Below are 18,943 nucleotides of genomic sequence, written 5' to 3'. Positions count from 1 at the left end.
CAGCCAACTCGTGGTTGAGCAGTCTGTCCCCAAACTGTTTTGCATGCAGATGAAACCTGTTTGGGCGATACTTGTCAGCTTTTATTCTGACAAGCAGGACAGAAATAGGCACCCCCTGGAACACTGAGTTTGACTTGACTCAACATAGAATCACCTGGAAAGTTTTAAAAGTTTCTCTCCTGTAATATCCCACCCCCAGACCAATGAAATCAGAATCTTTGGAGTTGGGAACCAGGGATCAAGATTTTCTTTTAAGTTTCCTAGATGATTGCAAGCTACAGGCAAGATTGAGTCACTGTCCTAGAATATAAGCAGCTTAAGAAACAAGTTGTCTATTATTACATGCCTCAATACTACAGAGTCCATGAAATAAAAGCTTTGGTCATAAGAAAATGCCACCATCCTAGAGCCTTCAGTTAACGTCATATGGGCCTGTCATATAAAGAATGCAAACTCATTCTGTTATCTTTTTGTGCCTTCAGTGGAAGATCATTTCTAAATCAGCTTAATGGAAACTGTGCTTCAGGAAAATAACTTCAGTAGCCATATGTAGGATAAATTGGAGCAGGTTTTGTTTCTAGGAATACGTTGCCATCATTTCACTACCCTTATATAATCTTATTGATTCAACTTTTAGAACCAAGACTTTTTTCAGAATATATTGAAGAATGTGCTTAATGGGAATGCTGATATATCATACAATTGGCATATAGAGCTTCCATTCATTATCATATTTAAAGGTACAATATTAATTTTGCTTGTGCTTAAAATGTCTATTATAATTCAAGTAGCAAGGAAGACATGAAGACAAATGTGACCTGGCTTGATGTCTGCCCATATTTAATACTTTACATTTGATGGTGAATAATGGGAAAGTTTGGGAGTATGTCATCCCCAGTCACCATGGCATCAACTCCCAAAATGGCTATGGACAGCTTTGGTCCTGCCTCAAAACAAGCACTGCTTGCAAAAGAGGGTCTGTGGCTTATTTTTATCAGTTGTGTAGTGATCACAGGAAAAACATTTTAAATAAAAAGTTTATTTTGCCATCATGAAAGAAACAAATTCATATTACCAAAAGAGAAAATAAATATGACAAGCCAGCCTGGTGCAGTGGTTCATGCCTGTAATCCCGGCACCTTGGGAGGCCAAGGTTGAAGGACTGCATGAGCCCAGGAGCTCGAGACCAGCCTGGGAAGCACGACAAGACCCTATCTCTATAGGAAAAAATTAAAAATTAGCTGGGCTTGGTGGCATGTGCCTGTAGTCCCAGCTACTGGTGGCAAGGGCTGAGGGAGGAGGATCACTTGAGCCCAGGAGTTCAAGGGTGTAGTGAGCCATGATTGCACTATTGCTTTCCAGCCTGGGCAACAGAATGAGATCCTGTTAAAAAAAAAAAAAAAAAAAACTTGAAAACCCATATCACACTATTCTACTTCCCTTGTTCAACCTGTAGATTTGCCTGGAATGCCACTCTTCACCCATGCCGTTCATAAAAATGACTTGTTAACATTCTAACTCTTCAGATTAGCTCCATTACTAAGACTTCTGTAAAGCCTTTCTGTTGGTAAGAGGAAGTAAATCAGAGATATCAGAACAATCAGGAAGCCATTGCAATAGCCCTTGAAAGGAAGCGTGATTAGGTAGTAGGCGTGTGGTGGAAAGCAGGCATTTCCAAGACATTGCTGAGGTTGCTGTAGATGGGAGAGCGGAGGTGAAGGGTAAGAATTGATGGCTGAATCTAGAGTCAGTACAAAGCAATATATAAAATAAGTAATAATATATAAACACCCTTTTTTGTTTTGTTTGGAAATCTTAATTCACTGACAAAGTTCCCCATAGGCTGCCGACCCTCTGTCATAGGATCTTTTGATTGACTGTGCTCAGCATTGCCGACCAGCTCTTCACACCAGCCCTTGTCTGAGCTAATCGACTGTGTTTCCTTCGTGCTCCAATGCCTTGAAGTTCGGTACTATTCTCCTGGTTTCTCATGTTTAAAAGTGCCGAAATACTTGTCTAAAAGATGGGCGTTAAGATTGTGGTGTGCTTTTAATAATGTGTGATGTAAGTCCTTCTAGAGGCAAGCATACACTATGCTTGAGTAACTTTCTCTCCATTCTGAATCTCTCCCTAAAGGACATAGTTTGTAAATGTTTGTTCATGTGAAAAGGAGAGATTTGGGTACCTTTTCTGTCCTGCTGATGTGTGGGGCTATTTTTATTTTTTGTTCTTTGCTCTTTTTCTGTACTTGTGATTTAAAGGTGCCAGACTGGTCGCCCTCAAGGCTGGTGTCCCCAGTGCATACCAAGAATAGAAAAAATAATGAGAGGCAGCAGAACTAGCTATGTCTGGGTCCAGCATATTAGGCTGACCCACTCTGGAGGAATATTCTCCAAAGCATAAAATAGATCATTCCTTAGGAAGACAGTCCATCTGTTTTCATAGCTGAGAAGGCAAAACCATGTCATGCCATCACAGAGCCACTGCATTGTTTTGGTATCCAAGCCATAGTCACCCATTCTCTCTGTGAGGGAAAACTAGAATGTGTTTCCCTCTTCCACCCCTACCTGTCAAAATTCCAACCTTGAAGGTTGGGTTCAAATGCTTCTTTCTCCACAAAACCTTTCCTGAGCCCTGGTGAATGCGGTTTTCCTTCCACATTCTGTAGCACTTGCTTCTAAGACGTGTGACATGCTTTGTCATGTGACTATTGCATGTAGGTTGTCTTGACTGGGAGAGGCACTGACATCGCTGAATTCGTTTTTGTATATCACACAGAAGCAGAACATAGTTGTGGGCAAGAGTAGATACTTGAGGTTGAATAGTGGACCATTTCAAAGCTTATCTTTTCAGCCTGACCTTTAAGGCTTTGCTCTGGCCATTCCCTCTAAATCAGTGATTGAAGTTTGCTCCCACATCCTCATGGGTAGCTATCAAACTCTCCATAAACCATGTAGGCGCAGGTTCTTGGATTCCAGGTATTACACTTTGGGCATCATAGTCTGAATCAAAATTGCTACTTCAGCTGCTTAGTAGACTGCCATTACCAATAGTTTAATATTTAATGAGAACTACTTTTGGGGAGGGGGGGAAATGTGGTCCACAGATCCCTGATAGCCCCTCATGTACTATGTAGTGAATCTGCTTGACACCTAGAAAAGGAAAGAGTAATGTAGAAAAAGGATTTTGTTGACCTGCCTGCATTTAACGAATGTGAAATGTAAAATTATAGCTTTCACAGGAATCTAATATGCTTTTAATAATCATATGGATTGGTAATCCATTTACTCCTAATCCCTAATTCGTTTTCTGCAATGAAATGTTGTCAAAAGGTGGCATGAAGCTCTTAGAATTTAAGCACAATTTTCAAACATAGCACAGTTTTGTGTGTGTGTGGTTTTGGTTTTTTTCCTTTTCAGAATAATTACAAAAATAGTGCCATATGAAATAGTTATGTTACTGTTGGCAGGGAAGTCCAAAATGTTATCTCATAATAAAAACAGGTACAAGTTCAGTCTTGGATAAAAACTTTTAAAGTCTGCCACAAACAAATACTATACAAAATTTTTTCATCAAATGTCAAGACTGTGGTATCAAGACTTTATAATGATATCAACTGTAGTGGTGACAGCTTAGTTTCCAATACTTTAACTCTTTTTCCAGCACTTCATATTTCTTTTTTTTTCTTTCTTTTCTTTTCTTTTTTTTTTTTTTTTTTTTTTTTTTTTTTTTTTTTTTTTTTTTGAGACAGAGTCTCACTCTGTCCCCCAGGCTGAAGTGCAGTGGTGCCATCTCGGCTCACTGCACTGCCTCCCAGGTTCAAGCGATTCTCCTGCCTCAGCCTCCTGAGTAGCTGTGGTTACAGGCACGCACCACCATGGCCAGCTAGTTTTTGTATTTTTCATAGAGACGGGATTTCACCATGTTGACCAGGCTGGTCTTGAACTCCTCACCTCAGGTGATCCGCCCACCTCAGCCTCCCAAAGTGCTGGGATTGCAGGCATGAGCCACCACACCCAGCCTTCATATTTCTTATTCCTTAGGGGAAAAAAAAAAAAAAAAAAAAAAAAAAAAAAAAAACTTAAAGTGTATACTTTGGGTTATATTTAAAGTCGCATTCAAATCTCGCAACAGGATATAAAGAAATACTTTTCAGAGCCAAATACAACTGGAGAGAATTAGAAATAAATTTACCTTGTTTTCTCTCAGGTTGAAACATCTAGCCCTCCCATGTTTGAGTGTGAAATGGCTGTCAATCCAATGTGATGGACTGCTGAAATCAGTCTTCGGTGACAAGTCTCTCCGTAATGCTCCCTCACGTCAGATCTGTGTTAATCCTGATGCACACAACTGGGAATAGGCACTATAGCATAGTGGTTAAGAGCATAGATGCTGAAGTTAGACTGCTTAGGCTGGAAGTTAGTTAACCATTTGTGTGACTCAGTTTCCTCATCTGTAAAATAGGCATAATAACAGTACCTGCCTATACATCGTTGTGAATATGGAATGAATTATTATATCTAAAGCCCCTAGAAAAACGTCTGACGTATGTGAAGCACTGCATTTGCTATACCTTATCTATCAAAGCCTACAGCTTCTGACTGACATTCCCAGTGTTCTATAACTATTAGATAGAACTTTTTTTAACTTAGTAGAAACAAAGACTAGGAAAGGAAACTAGATGTGGACCTGACGTCTGGGTCAAGATTCCCATGATGGAGGCAGATAGAGATATGGATGCCAACCAGCATAATGCCTCTCACTGATATAAATATTTGTCTGAATTTATATTTTATTGTTATTATTTAAAGCTTACGACAGATTTTAAAAACTGAGACCTGATGTCCATATGTAGGCCAGATGCCACATTAATCAATTTAAGAATGCTGGAGCTTTGCAGAATACTCATTACATGAACAACGAGAACCGTGGCCCTGAGAGACTCAAAACCCTACAGTATATGAAACTATTGCAGGATGTGTGGATGTTCAAAGGAATAACAGACTTGGAAGCAATGTTCACTGAATTTTGATGTGTTAAAGGGTGTCAAGTCCAAGAGAGAGATAAGGTCTCAGAAGACAGAACTAGAACCATGCAGTTAGAATAAGGAAGCATTATGGCTCGATAGGAGAAAGAAACCTTTAGCCATCAAAGCGATCTAGAAATTAAAGGACTGCCTCGTGATCTGCCTGTCACAGAGGGCTGCCTGCAGAGGTTTTACAATCAGGGCTTTTGTAAAAGGAACTAAAATTTGGGTTTGGACCCAGTTATCCTATATTCTAACTGAATGTGTAGAATCTCCAAGAAGAAAGGCTCTTCTGTACTGTTTTATAGATTGTGCCTTCCACTCCAAACATCCTGAGTCATGTTCCTTTTATACTTGCATGTGAGATGAGAGTCAGAGCACTGACCTCAAAGCCAGCGACCGGGTTCTACTGTTCCTTTCTGCAAGAACTTAGACTGTGAGACTCAACCTCCTCAGCTGCTTAATGGAAAATCCCCACCATGCCAATCTTGCAGAGGATAGGGGTGGCTGTACTGGTCATCTTGCTGGGGTAATGGGGTAATAGTACTGGGGTAATGACGGCAGGTGTGGTGGTTCTGTTGCCACTGGTGTTGTGAACCTGCTCTCTCCTCCACTTTGGCTTTAGCAGGACTGAAGTGCTCCCTGGTGTGTTCTTATCAAACCCTTTTTTTTTTTTTCCAGGCCGCTGTGCTCGGTGTGGAGAAAACGTAGTTGGGGAAGGTACAGGATGCACTGCCATGGATCAGGTCTTCCACGTGGATTGTTTTACCTGCATCATCTGCAACAACAAGCTCCGAGGGCAGCCGTTCTATGCTGTGGAAAAGAAAGCATACTGCGAGCCCTGCTACATTGTAAGTTCCAGATTTGTTCCTCAAACGCTTTGCAAAGATGTCTTCTGTGGCTGAATGACAGTCACTCCACATGGAATATAGCCATCAGATCTTTACTTCTTCCTAGACTTCAAAATGTGTGTGGTGTATGTGTGCGTGTGTGCGTAAATTAGCATATTGTAATTTTTTTCTACACATCCCCCATTCATATGCGATCAGAAAGGTGTATTAGCGTGGGACTGCCCTTCAGTTACTGGTCTGCTGGGAAGATCATTAGTCTGTGGCTTTTAAGCATGTATGTACAAGCTAAAATTTTCTTTCTTGAAGCATCAGAAAGCTTTCCAAGTAGCTGACTCACACCTCTTATAAGATCTCACCCTACATTTGAAGTGCCCAGTATTTTCAGGGAAACTTTACAGAATCTCTGGACTTGTCAGTTCTCTTCCGGAATACTGGGCCCTTTGAGTCGCTTTTTATCTACCAAAATGTTTCTTCCCCCTCTTATCCAACAGGTGCAATGATGTAAACAGGGGAACTGTTTTTTATAAAGCACCTTAGAGAGAAATGAACAATAATGCTGACTGAGCTAATCATTGTTTTCTTTTATTACAGAACACAAAACTATATTTTAATAATATCCCTGGGTAACTAAAAAATTCTCAGTCCTGTTACCTTAGAGTTTTTGCAATGCTCCTTACTTAATCTACCTATTAAACTATTCTCTGTTAGAATAATTTGATGAATGAACACAGGGTTTTTTCATCTAGTGTAAGTTTCTTTGCTATCCTTCAGCATGATTTTAATCTTTGTTTAACACATGTTGATGGGAAAAGTAGTGTTTTTATTTGTTTGTTATGTAAACCCACAAAACAGTCATGGTTTGTCCGTCAGTGCCCAGGGATTTCAACATAAAAGAAACCTTGGTTTCTTCACCAAGGTATTGGGAGTCATACTTGGCTTTACAAGGTTCACATTTATTGAAGACTTTTTGGGCCTGGTTGGTATTTTCCCATAACTTGGCAGCTCTAACTCATTGTAACCTTGGGGTCTGTAGCACAGATCTGGAAGTTCGTCAAGATTAAGACTTTGTAGGATTAAATGTGGCTTTGCATCTGTCTTAGGTTCAATTTTGTTTCATTTTCTTTCCAAAGGTAACTTAAACACACGTAACATCATTTCTTTCCAAAGGTAACTTAAACACATGTAGAGCCATACAGTGGTAGAGTTGGAAAAAAAAATCTTAAAATCGTTTGCGTAATTACCCTCTTTAGCAATGAGAATGCCAAGACATGGAGAGGAGGAAAGCGACTTCGTATGACCTATCATTAGTGTCAGAACCAAGGCTGCATTCCGTTATTCACACTCCACAGTCTTAGATTCTTTGCAGATGCTACGTGGTTTTCGTTTTCCTACATACAGCCACCCCTATCCTCTGCAAGATTGACATGGTGGGGATTTTCCATTAATCAACTAAGGAGGTTGAGTCTCATAGTCTAAGCTCTTGCAGAAAGGAACAGTAGGACCCGGTCGCTGGCTTTGAGGTCAGTGCTCTGACTCTCATCTCACATGCAAGTATAAAAGGAACATGACTCAGGACGTTTGGAGTGGAAGGCACAATCTATAAAACAGTACAGAAGAACCTTTCTTCTAGGAGATTCTACACATTCAGTGGAGGACAGAGCAGGTTCATAACAGTACACAACAGTACAGTAATGTACTGTTGATCTAGAAGGAGCAATTATGCACAAGGGGAAGTCTAGTAAACAAAGGCTTACCTCTTTAGAATATCAGAGTATTTCAAATATCACCCTTTGAAATCTGTATTGAAAAAAGAAAGGCATTACATACTTCCTTGCCTCTTGAAACAGACTAAACCGGGTGTCATTCGCAATGGCTTGGGACCACGTCTATGAAGTTATTTATTGCCATGAGCCCTAAGGTAGTGATGTTGGCAGAGTGTGTAGAGGCACCTAGGATTGTCCTTACACCAAGTAAATACATACTGCTGTGTTATTTTATAGCTCTTGTGTCTATTTTTTATCCCTTTTTGACTCCATGGTTGATTTTTGCTACTTTAATGATGCTACTGTGGCAGCCTTCTTCAGTTGTTTTGTTTCAACCCTTGTTAGCTAGAAATCATATAGACAGTATTGGGAAACAATGTAACAGGGTGGGAAGAACATGAGTTTGAATTTGGTTCCATCACTTAATGCTTCTTCTCCTTGGGAAAGTTATTTATTCTTTCTAAGTATTAGTTGCCTCATCTATATAATGGGGACGATGGCAGTTATTTTCCCCAAAGGCTCATGAAGAAGAAACGAGACAATCCTTGTAAAGCACACTGGGCCTCTTCAGGGAAAGTAGTAGAATAAATGTTATTCTGTGATTAACTTTAATGAAGTTTCTGGACCTGTTTAATATTTCTGAATGTGGGAACCTTACATGTGCGGTGAAATTCACTGGGCTTTAGGAAATTATTATAACCTCTCAGACATACTCTTCCCATTTTTACATGTTTGCTTGCTTTTCTGAGTGTGTAACAAAACTGGAGAAGGTCTAATCTGACTAAATAATAGGTTTCTGTAGTGTGTGGGTTCAAGTTTCTATCTCCATTCCAGGCATAGGATGGGTCTCTGTGATTCTGTAGGACGCCAGCCCCTTCTTCTTTGGTTTGTTGTTACTATACTATGCTTATGACAAGGAAAACTATCTGGGAGAGGTTTAATTACATACTTGGAAGAGCTGGATGAATTCAAATAATGGAAATTCTAACCTTTTTTTTTTACTTATTTTCCTCATAAGAACATTTAATCAAGGTTTTTCTTTAATGAGATCTATTTGTGGTGACTCTAAAATGTAATTTAATTCTTATCAGAATTCAGTTAAGCTTTACTCAGAGACCCTTGTTCAATATTGATTCGCGTTTAGCACAGCCCTCAAGCCCTCAGATGGATGTATCAGAACTTTAATTTCTTCTGAACTTTTATAAGTCCAATAGGCTGCATACTAGAAGTGTATGGAGGTTGAGGAAACTGGGCAAATGAAATAAAACAAGTTTGCTTTGAAGATAGTTTGCATTAAGGAGGATCCTAGAACTGTGCATCTCTCTTGGAACCAAAGGCCTTAGAACTGGAGGCATTTTCTATGTGATCCAGCAAAATTGCCTTTGGTTACACTGTTGAAAACTGATGTCTAAAAGGTATTCCATACAAACCAGAGCAAACCTAATCCTTGGCCATCAGTCAGTGTGTCTTTTTTTTTTTTTTTTAATTGATGGAATGAGAATATTCAAGATGGTGGCTTAATTATTTTTGTATAAGGACCACCATGTTTGATACTCTGAGTTCAGGAATGAGACCAGTCTAGTATAAATTAAATTTACTTCTGTGTAAATTGGTTGTTGATCAACTTAAGATCCTATTAAAATGAAATATTTACATGATTTTGAGGGAAAATGCACCAGCAATGTCTTCAGCTTTGGTTCAATGATTTTTAATATTTTCCCGTGGTTTATTGAGTTTGTTCTTAATCCTCACGCTTAAGTAGGTATGATTAAACAGTCTGATTCAGTATAGCATTGTAATTCTCTTTAATCATTTTACATATTTTGTTTTCTATTTTTTATTTATTAACCTAATACAAATGTTCATATAGTTTTGCATTGTTAGTATTCATTTTTAACTTTTTATCTGTTTAGTTTTACATTTAGATTACACACTTCATTTTAAAACCATTTGCCAGTCAAAAGATATTGTGTGTTTTGCAATCTTTTAGAATTGTAAATAACATGCCTATAGTTAATAAAAACTTTATTCTTTATTTTGAATTACATCCTTAGCATAAATTCTTTGATTTGTATTACCAAATCAAATTTAATCTGGAAGACTTTTGTGTTACCTTGCTAGATTTCTTTAGAAATATTTTTCTAACTTATAGAACCATCAACAATAATGAAACTATATGTTAAAATGCAATCTATCCCCTATGGGAGAAGTTTATTTATATTTTTTGAACGAATGTAATAAGCACATTATGTCATAGTTATTTTAGGTTTCTGTAATTATTAGCAAAATCAATGAGATGCTTCTCTTCTTTGGTGATATGTCTCTTGAAAGCCTAGTTTTAGTTATTCTTATATATTTGAATATGTAAACAGATTAAAGTAAAGATCACTAAAACTTTGTTGGGAAGTGATATAAATAGAATGTATTTATCCTAATTCTAGCTCTCCTGGTGTGACCTTGGGTAAATCATTTAGCTCCTGAGTATCGGTGTCCTCATTTATGAAAGGGAGATATTAATTTCTTCTAGGTCTTCAAAGATAAGGAATAAGCAGTTGCGATATTTTGTATACATGAAATTATTTACATATATTAATATAAGTGCTTAATCTGATTAATAGAATTTTTATCATTGCTTTTTTTTCCATTTAGTATAATGTGATACAATATAGAAACCCTGTAAATCTGGGGCAATTTCTTGGCTGTAGTTGCTATGGAACTACTGAAATAAATAAATGTCATGGAAGGAATATAAGGACACATATTAGAAGAAGAGGTTCATGCTTTGCTTAAGAAGATTTTTTATGTTGGTGTGAATATGAAGGGCGGCAACAATGCCTCCTGCTTATGTACCCTTCTGCACATAAAGAGACAGCCTTACACATAAGTATAGTTTTAGAAAAAGAATTGCTGTCTTATTTCTAGCATTACCAAGGAGTCTGGGCCTAGGGACAAAGTGCATCCGAAATTCTGAGCAAAAGTCTGTTTACGAAGTGGCAGCCAAGGATCCTCCCCTAAACCAGTGTTTTCACTCGCAGTGGATGGAATCCAGGTCCTAACTCTCTGACTGGAGAAGGTGGCACAGACATTTTCACTAGAGTTGAAATCCAAATGATTAAAGGGCCTCTGGAAATAGGAGGCCAACTCCACAGGAGACTAAACACTTCAAGGTACCTGAAACTTGGCGCATTAGTGACCAACACACTAGCAGCCTTTTGCTCCCTTATGTCACCAAATGGCTACAGTTAAAACATTCTAACTTTTCAGCTTGCATTAAGAGGTAGTTTTTGTACCTCTGCAGGAAAGCTGTTCTTTTATATACTCCATTCCTCTTAATAAAATGTTTTAAAAGCACTTATGGCCAGTGCTTTATGTGGATGTTGGGAAAGGAAGCAAGAGTTTGGACTAAACCTGAAAAATCCACATGAACTTTCTTCCTTTTTTTCTAATTGCCTACCTCTGCTCTGTCACCTCCGAGGAGTGTTTGTCTGTGCCTCTTGTCTCTCTTTCTCTCTCACACAACACACACACATACACACGCGCGCGCGCGCACACACACACACACACACACACACACACACTTTCTTCTTGATGTTACATCATCATTTCACCAGAACTCTCCCAGGAAGAAGAAAAATGGTTCAAGAAAGGGAAAAATGTGTCAAGCACTCTCTTGAGAGGTTAAGCATGTTACCCACTGGGAATAGTTATCTCTTCCATTCATACAGCCCCTTCCATTTTCTAATGCTACCGAGCATCTGTGACTGCCTGCTGTCAGGCCTAGCAGAGCCTTGTGAAATAGATAATCGGGAGACTATTAGTCTCATTTTGCAAATGTGGCTCTGATGTTTTCAAAGTAAATGACAAAACAAAGACTATGAACAGCTTCTATAATTTGCACTTTATTCCTTGGCCCATGCTAACACCTGTGCTAACATTCAGCAACTAAGTTTTTATGTATTTATTTTATTTTATTTTTTGTATTTTTTGAGATGTGGTCTTGCTGTTGTTGCCCAGGCTGAACTCGAACTCCTGGGCTAAAATGATCTTCCTGCCTCAGTCCCCAAGTAGCTAGGACTACAGGCTTGCACCACCACGCGCAACATGCAACTTAATGTTCAACTGTCTTTTCTTTTTTTTTTTTTTTTTTTGAGACAAGGTCTCTCTCTGTCGCCCGGGCTGTAGTGCGGTGGCACGTTCTTGACTCACTGCAACCTCTACCTCCTGGATTCAAGCAATTCTCCTGCCTTAGCCTCCTGAGTAGCTGGGATTACAGGCGCCCACCACCACGCCCGGCTGATTTTTGTATTTTTTCTTAGAGATGGGGTTTAACCATGTTGGCCAGGCTGGTCTCAAACTCCTGACCTCAAGTGATCCATGGCCTCAGCCTCCCAAAGCACTGGGACTACAGGCGTGAGCCACCGCGACTGGCCCATGTTCAATTTTCCACGTGAAGATACTGACAGCCTCCAACTACTCAGATTTAAAATCAGGTATCATTATAGCCTTTTCCCAAAAAATTTTAATTGATAACCACCTAACTCATGCTTTCCAGTATTACAGAACCTGAAATGCTAAACTTCTACTGATGAAAAACCATAAGCCCTTGTATTTTCTTGAGCATTTGAGACCTTAAGAGGAAAAAAAAAAATGGTTAAAAATATTTATAACAACTGACATTGACATTAACATTTGCTCAGTGCTTTAACTTTTACGAAGCACTTTTATTTTATCGTATTACCCTCTAATGATCCTAGGAAATAGTTACAGTTATTTTTGCCTTCATTTCCAGTAGCAGGAAACTGAATCTTAGAAAGTGTCAGCTTGCTCAGTTCCATGGAATACGAGTGTCAGAGCTAATACTTGACCCTAGCCCTCTGATTCCCAAGTCCGGCTATCTCTACATCTAACAGAAAACACTGGAAATCCCATTTGCTGTTGCTAGGTTACCACTTTCCTATGGTGGTAATTCTTTTTTAAAATCCTAAGTTTTTCATTAGTGTATGCCCATTAGAGAAAAATTAGCAAATAGAAGACAGGTATGTAATTCTCTTCTCTCAATATAATAGTTCACATTGTATCATGCACTTCTTTTCTATTATGTTTACCTGTGGGTATGGAAGTGTGTATATAAATGCAATCACACATCTGTATACATGTGGTTACAGACACACATACGCACGCACACACATACACACACACACAATGAGATCATACCTTAACTATCGGCTAGTACCTTGCTTTTGTTACATAACAGTATATCAAACTTTGCCTTCTTTACAGTCTCTTTTAAATATTCTTGAACCATTGAAAAAGAATATATGTCACCTACATATCCTTTCTGAAGGTTGATTCCAGGAAATTTTCCAACAGACAAATAACCTAATCAAAATAATGTGCACAGGAGATGCATAGTGAATAAAACAGTGAAAAGCAATGAAGTAAAAAAACTCCTGGTTAAAAAATAAAGGGGCAAAGATGTAGTAGTAAATTCAGACCAAAATAAGATAATGTTAATTACCTACTAACTACAGTATTCACAGAAGACAAAATACAATTCAGTACAAAACTATCAAGCAGTCTGAAGAACATTACTTTTTGATAAATGTCACAGTTCCCAGTGAAGAATAGCCCTGAGCTTTCCTTCATTAAGTATCATTATATTGAAATGTATAATTTAAAAATACTGATGAAGTAAGAGATAAGAACGGTGAAAACATATTCTTTATAAAACCTTAACACATTCCTTTTAGTCTTTGACAAATCATAAAATGGAGTTAAATAATATGATTGATAACATTGATTTAATCGATGTACATTGATCTATGCAAACAAAGAGTTTCTATCTTCTGTCTAAAACTGCATGGAAGATTTAGAAAAACATTTATTATATCAAAGTCTAATAGGAAATTGTAGACAGTTCCTACTGTGGCAGGCAGAGTTACATGTAGCCATATAGTAAAACAAGAAATGACTAAATACGTAAGCACACTCTTGGGTTAAAGAATCTTAGAAAGTAGTGATGATGCTAACACTGCATAGCAATGAGAATGGGATGCAGCCAGCATAGAATGCCAAGTAATACTAGTCTTATTAATTGCAACAGGAAACAGAGCATATGTATTGACTCAAAAAACTAGAACGGGACAAGAAAATCAATCTTAAAGAAATCCATTAAAATAAAACATTGTTGATAAGTTGAAAAATACTGGAACATTTAGATCTGGGGATGATATTTTGAAAAGAGCAGTGAAATAAACATTGGGTTAAGATAATCAAGAAAGAAACAAAAACTGCAAAAAAATTAGGAATGAAAAAGACACTCAGCATAGATACAGATGACATTTTAAAATTATTGCACTTAAAATTTTATATGAGAGACTATGTTCTATGCAAATCTAAAATACAGGTGAAAGAAGCTTGAATAAACTCATAAATACAGATAGAATGTGAAACTATTACTTGCAAAAGAGCCAGAAAAATTTCACTAATAAAAGTTTTCAGATCTCCAAAGAACAAATGATTTCTGTGCTATTTCAATTTTAAGAGCCTAGCAAAAAACAAGAAGCTTACCAAATCATTTTATAAAGCTAGCATGCTCCCAATAGTAATACCTAACTTAGGTTACCCCCAGAAGACAATTCTGTGATAATCTAACTTTCATAAATGCAGAAATCCTAAGTGAAATATTAGCAAATTGAATACCACATAACAAAACATTCCAGTTATGCCATATTCAGTGCCAGTGCTAGAATAATTAGGAATCTTTTACCATAATTTGCTATATTGATATATCAAAATTTAAAAAAACTAGTAATCTCCATAGATGCTTTTCATTAAAAGGGCGTTTAATAAAATTTTTCATACGTTCTTATTTAAAAACAAAAACAATGGCAATAATGCAAAATAAACTCCAAGTAGTATTTACATATTTTGATTTATTATGCATCATTCCTAATATATATAAACATATGAAGCATAATGAATGATAAAGGTCCATGTACCTGTTATCCAATTTAAGAAATAAAACATTAAAACTTCAGTAGAAATCCCTTGGGTTCTATTCCATGATCATGTTCCCCCAGAGAAAGCCACTATTCTAAATTTGTTTTTTATCATGTTCATGTATTTCTTTAAACCATATGTAGTGTTGTGAGCACATAGTATTTCTTAATTTTAAATACATGGCATTATATTATTTGTATTAGTGGGAGATTTTTCCACTCAACATCTTAAGACTGTATGTATATACAGTCATTTACGAATGATGTGATTATGCTTCCAGGGAATCTGAAAAATTTTTAATATTGGAATAATGAAAGTTTAGTAAGCTGACAAAATAAAAATGACAATTTTAGGTTTATAAAATATAACAGAAAAGTGTCCTCATAGAGAAGCAATAAAAAATATAAAATATCTAGGTAAAACTTCAAAAAGTATAAATGATCTAAGTGAGGAATGCTAAAAAAGTTTTCCATGGATAATTAACTCATGAGCAAAATGTGTATTTTGGGGATTGAGTATGCTTTGGAAAGCCTCTCTCATTTCAACAGACATTCATATTATCACCCTTTATTATACAACAATGTTTTCAGTGGGGCAATGAATAGTTACTACACTCTCCTTTGCTAACGGTATTTATTTAGCCCTTTCAACCAAATATCCCCCAGCCCGCTGCTCATCTTAGTTACTGCTCACCACATCCTTGCAGGTTCCAAGGCAGCCCTTACTTGGAAAGGAAAGAGAGGCACAGACCTGTAAGTGGATTGCCCAGAACAACAGAGAGGCCTAGTTGAACGTAACCCTTTCTTCCCAGTTCCTGTTCCAAACCATATTAACTGCTGTTGTCATAGAATTAGAATGCTTTTTAAAGGCCAGCAGGAACCTTAGAAATTCAGTAATGCCATTTTATAGCTGAGAAAGCTAAATCCCAAGAAAGCTGAGTGTTTTGCCTGAGCATATACGATTTATTAACGGCAGAGGTGGGACTAGAAACCGTGAGTCTTCATGAAGCCTTCAAAGAACTACTTGCTTTGGGACTGACATGAAGGATTTAAACATTTGTGGCTACAGGTCCAGAGAGATATCCCTAGAAAATGTTGGGATTAGTAAGGTTTTGGTTGGCGAGTGTAGAAATAGGACAGCGTTTGCTTTCACCCTAACCAGAATGAAGAGTCTCAGATTTCCAGGTTAAATGCCTCTGAAACTTTATTCTAGAACCTTCCCGCTGCCCTAGTTTGTTTAAGTCAAGCATGAACTCACCACTCAATGTTTGCCAGAGTTTGGATGAATGTCAGCATCAGGCTACTGTAATAATGGTTTAAGATTATTTAATCCCATTACTTACACACTTCATTAGGCTGAGTGAATTGTTGGCAGTGGTTCAGTAAACTTCCTCCTTTAGAGATAAAAGGATGGAAAGAAAATAGGAACCTATTCCTCATTTTCTTTCATAGTTATCTTATAATTCCTTTTTTTTTTTTTTTTTTTTTTTTTTGAGACGAGGTCTTGCTGTGTGGCCCAGGCTGGAGTGCAGTGGCGCGATCTCGGCTCACTGCAAGCTCCGCCTCCCGGGTTCACACCATTCTCCTGCCTCAGCCTCCCGAGTAGCTGGGACTACAGGCCCCTGCCACCACGCCCAGCTAATTTTTGTATTTTTAGTAGAGACAGGGTTTCACTGTGTTAGCCAAGATGGTCTCGATCTCCTGACCTCGTGATCCGCCCGCCTCAGCCTCCCAAAGTGCTGGGATTACATGGGTGAGCCACCGCGCCCGGCCATAATTCTTAATGGATAAAGGAATGATAATTACCCAGCTGTAGCATGGACTCCGCGTTAGTACGGCCTCCTAAACTACTCTGTATTCTCAGGAGAAAGAAATGTTTGTAACCTTATATTCTCTATTAGAAGAAGATGGACAGTGGCAGAGAAGAGAGGGTGTGTCTGTGTGATCAGGCCATAAAGTTAATCTTAAAAATAAACCTGAAAATAAGTTCAAATATTCTAGGTATGAGAGCCTTTCATGGGGGCTGGTATGAGGCAGTAAATGATTTTAAAGAAAGAATATAGAATTTAAAGTCAGACCTGGTTCACATTCAGTCAGCTGCTAATTCTGCATTCTTCCCTTTTCTTTTAGCTTCAGTTTCCTCACACTTAGAATGAAAACAAACAATAAGAGGAAACCAGTTTGTTGTATGTTCTTACATCTGACTTTGTAAAACAGTTTGAAAACGTTAGCGTGGTCAGCTCCAGGATCATCCCATGCAGGCATTGAGTGTTACATCTTTCCCTTCTTTGTAGTTTATTTTTGCCCAGATGGATCTGCATTCATTTGTACCATCTATCATAATATTGTAGAATTCACTGATTCTATTATATTATAGAATTCACATTATGTATTATAACATGGAATTCACTAATAATATTGTAGACATCACTAATAATTCATAAAGGGAATAAATTCATTTGTCATCTTATCAAAAAAACTAAAATAAAATAAAATAAAAAGAGGCCGGGCACAGTAGCTCATGCCTGTGATCCCAGCACGTTGGGAGGCCGAGGAGGGCAGATCACTTGAGGTCAGGAGTTCGAGACCAGCCTGGCTAACATAGTGAAACCCCATCTCTACTAAAAATACAAAAATTAGCTGAGTGTGGTGGCACATGCCTGTAATCCCAGCTACTCAGGAGACTGAGGCAGGAGAATCACTTGAACCCGGGAGGCGGAGGTTGCAGTGAGCTGGGATTACACCACTGCACTCCAGCCTGGGCGAGAGAGTGAAACACCATCTCAAAAAAAAAAAAAAACACAAAGGAAGAAAGAGAGAAAGAAAGGAAGAAGAGGAAGGGAAAGAAAGAAGGGAAAGAAAAGAAAGAGAAAGAAAGAAAGAGGCACTTGAATGAAAGCACTGTTTCTTACCTCACATGGTTGGTTATAGGGTGAAATGGAGGGGACAGGGCTGAACAAAAATCAGTGTGGGGGCTTTGAGTAGTAAATAACTGTACCAGGGCTTAGGCCCAGTTAGACACATAAAAATCTGCAAGGGAGAATTTTGCCTAACTTGAATCACCAAAGGACAACTGTAAGTCAGCATTTCAGGCTCGGAATATTACCTGCACACCACTTGGTTTGAGAACTTATGGAGTCTAAGACATGGCAAGTCATGAGACTCTAGAAGCTTAGTTTTCTCAAAATGTGTCAGAGGTCACCTGCTTTGGAATCACTGTGAACTCCTCATTAAAAAGTAAAGTTCTGGACTCCTCCCCAGAATTTCTGCACAGGGAGACAGGAACTTTGCCTCTTTTGCAAGGCTCCTGGGACAGCAGGGAGTTGGGGGTAAATTCTTATGCACAGTCAAGTTTGAAATCCACTGGTCTGTACTTCCAGTCAAGCTCATGCAAAAATTGGCCCCGAAATATGTTTCCATTCTTATCTCCCATCAGCTCTCCTACACATTCTATTTACAATGCTTACCCAAAGTGAGGACTCTTCTCCTGGACATTGGTATCTGAGGTTTCTCTGTCTATGCCATTGGTTGCCTGCCTTCTGCCTTTTCCCATCTCCATCCTTTAACAATCGTTATCAACCAGCCTTAAAATGCTTTCCTGGAGCTTAACCAACTAGCTGTAACCTTTTCTGAACATGCAAGGTTTTCATTTCCACATCTCTCGTAGAATTGATTCTCACCACAACTGGTATTATAAAGTCACTGGCATCCTTGACACAGTCCTCTACTGATAGGAACCCCTTGAAGACTGTGTGGGGTAGGGGGAGGTCACCTTTAATTCGTCTTTGTCTTTTCTGCAGTGTTTATCATAATAGGTGAACCTATTGCTGCTCCGATAGTGAGGGGGATTTGGGGGGACCTGTGTCACTCTAGCACTGTGTCTCCCCACAGTCATTGACTCACATACCCTTTGCTTGCCCCTTGGTGCACCTAGGACCTGAGACTATGTATGTATAAGAAGGAAGGAGGAGAACTTGGCTCTGAGAGACTATGAACAGAGTCATTGCTGAAATGTAAATATCAAAGATTGAAGGGAAGGATGTGAGAGTGAAGCCAGCTGTCTAGCTTCCGGCCGTAGAATGCTCATAAGAGCTTCTGCACTCAAGGTCAAACACACAGACTCGCCCACGAAAACTGCCAAAGAGTTTGAGTGGAAGTTCTCTGATATTCCCATGACTTTGAATGGGACACGGTAATTCCTTCCCACAGCCAGGGCTTACTTAAAATAAGGAAATGAATAAATAAAGTCTACTGCCTGGATCTTTTTTTTGCTTTTGTCCCTGCAGAGTAAGGGGATGCCAG

The 18,943-nt window shown here is 38.4% G+C and overlaps 1 protein-coding gene across 11 annotated transcripts in view; it reads left to right on the top strand.

Moving 5' to 3' along the window:
* The window catches only part of LP (LIM domain containing preferred translocation partner in lipoma), a 723,802-nt gene that overhangs the window by 598,756 nt on the left and 106,103 nt on the right, over positions 1–18,943 (top strand). For all 11 annotated transcript variants that reach the window (XM_071090663.1, XM_011723147.3, XM_071090662.1 and 8 more), the window contains one exon: positions 5,708–5,877. In XM_071090663.1, the coding sequence (XP_070946764.1) occupies positions 5,708–5,877 (170 nt within the window). The remainder of the gene's footprint in view (positions 1–5,707; positions 5,878–18,943) is intronic.

The sequence above is a fragment of the Macaca nemestrina genome, chromosome 2, assembly GCF_043159975.1.
Source record: "Macaca nemestrina isolate mMacNem1 chromosome 2, mMacNem.hap1, whole genome shotgun sequence".
Lineage (NCBI taxonomy): Eukaryota > Metazoa > Chordata > Mammalia > Primates > Cercopithecidae > Macaca > Macaca nemestrina.
The sequence above is the reverse complement of the archived record's forward strand: the minus strand, read 5'-3'. Positions and strand labels throughout refer to the sequence as shown.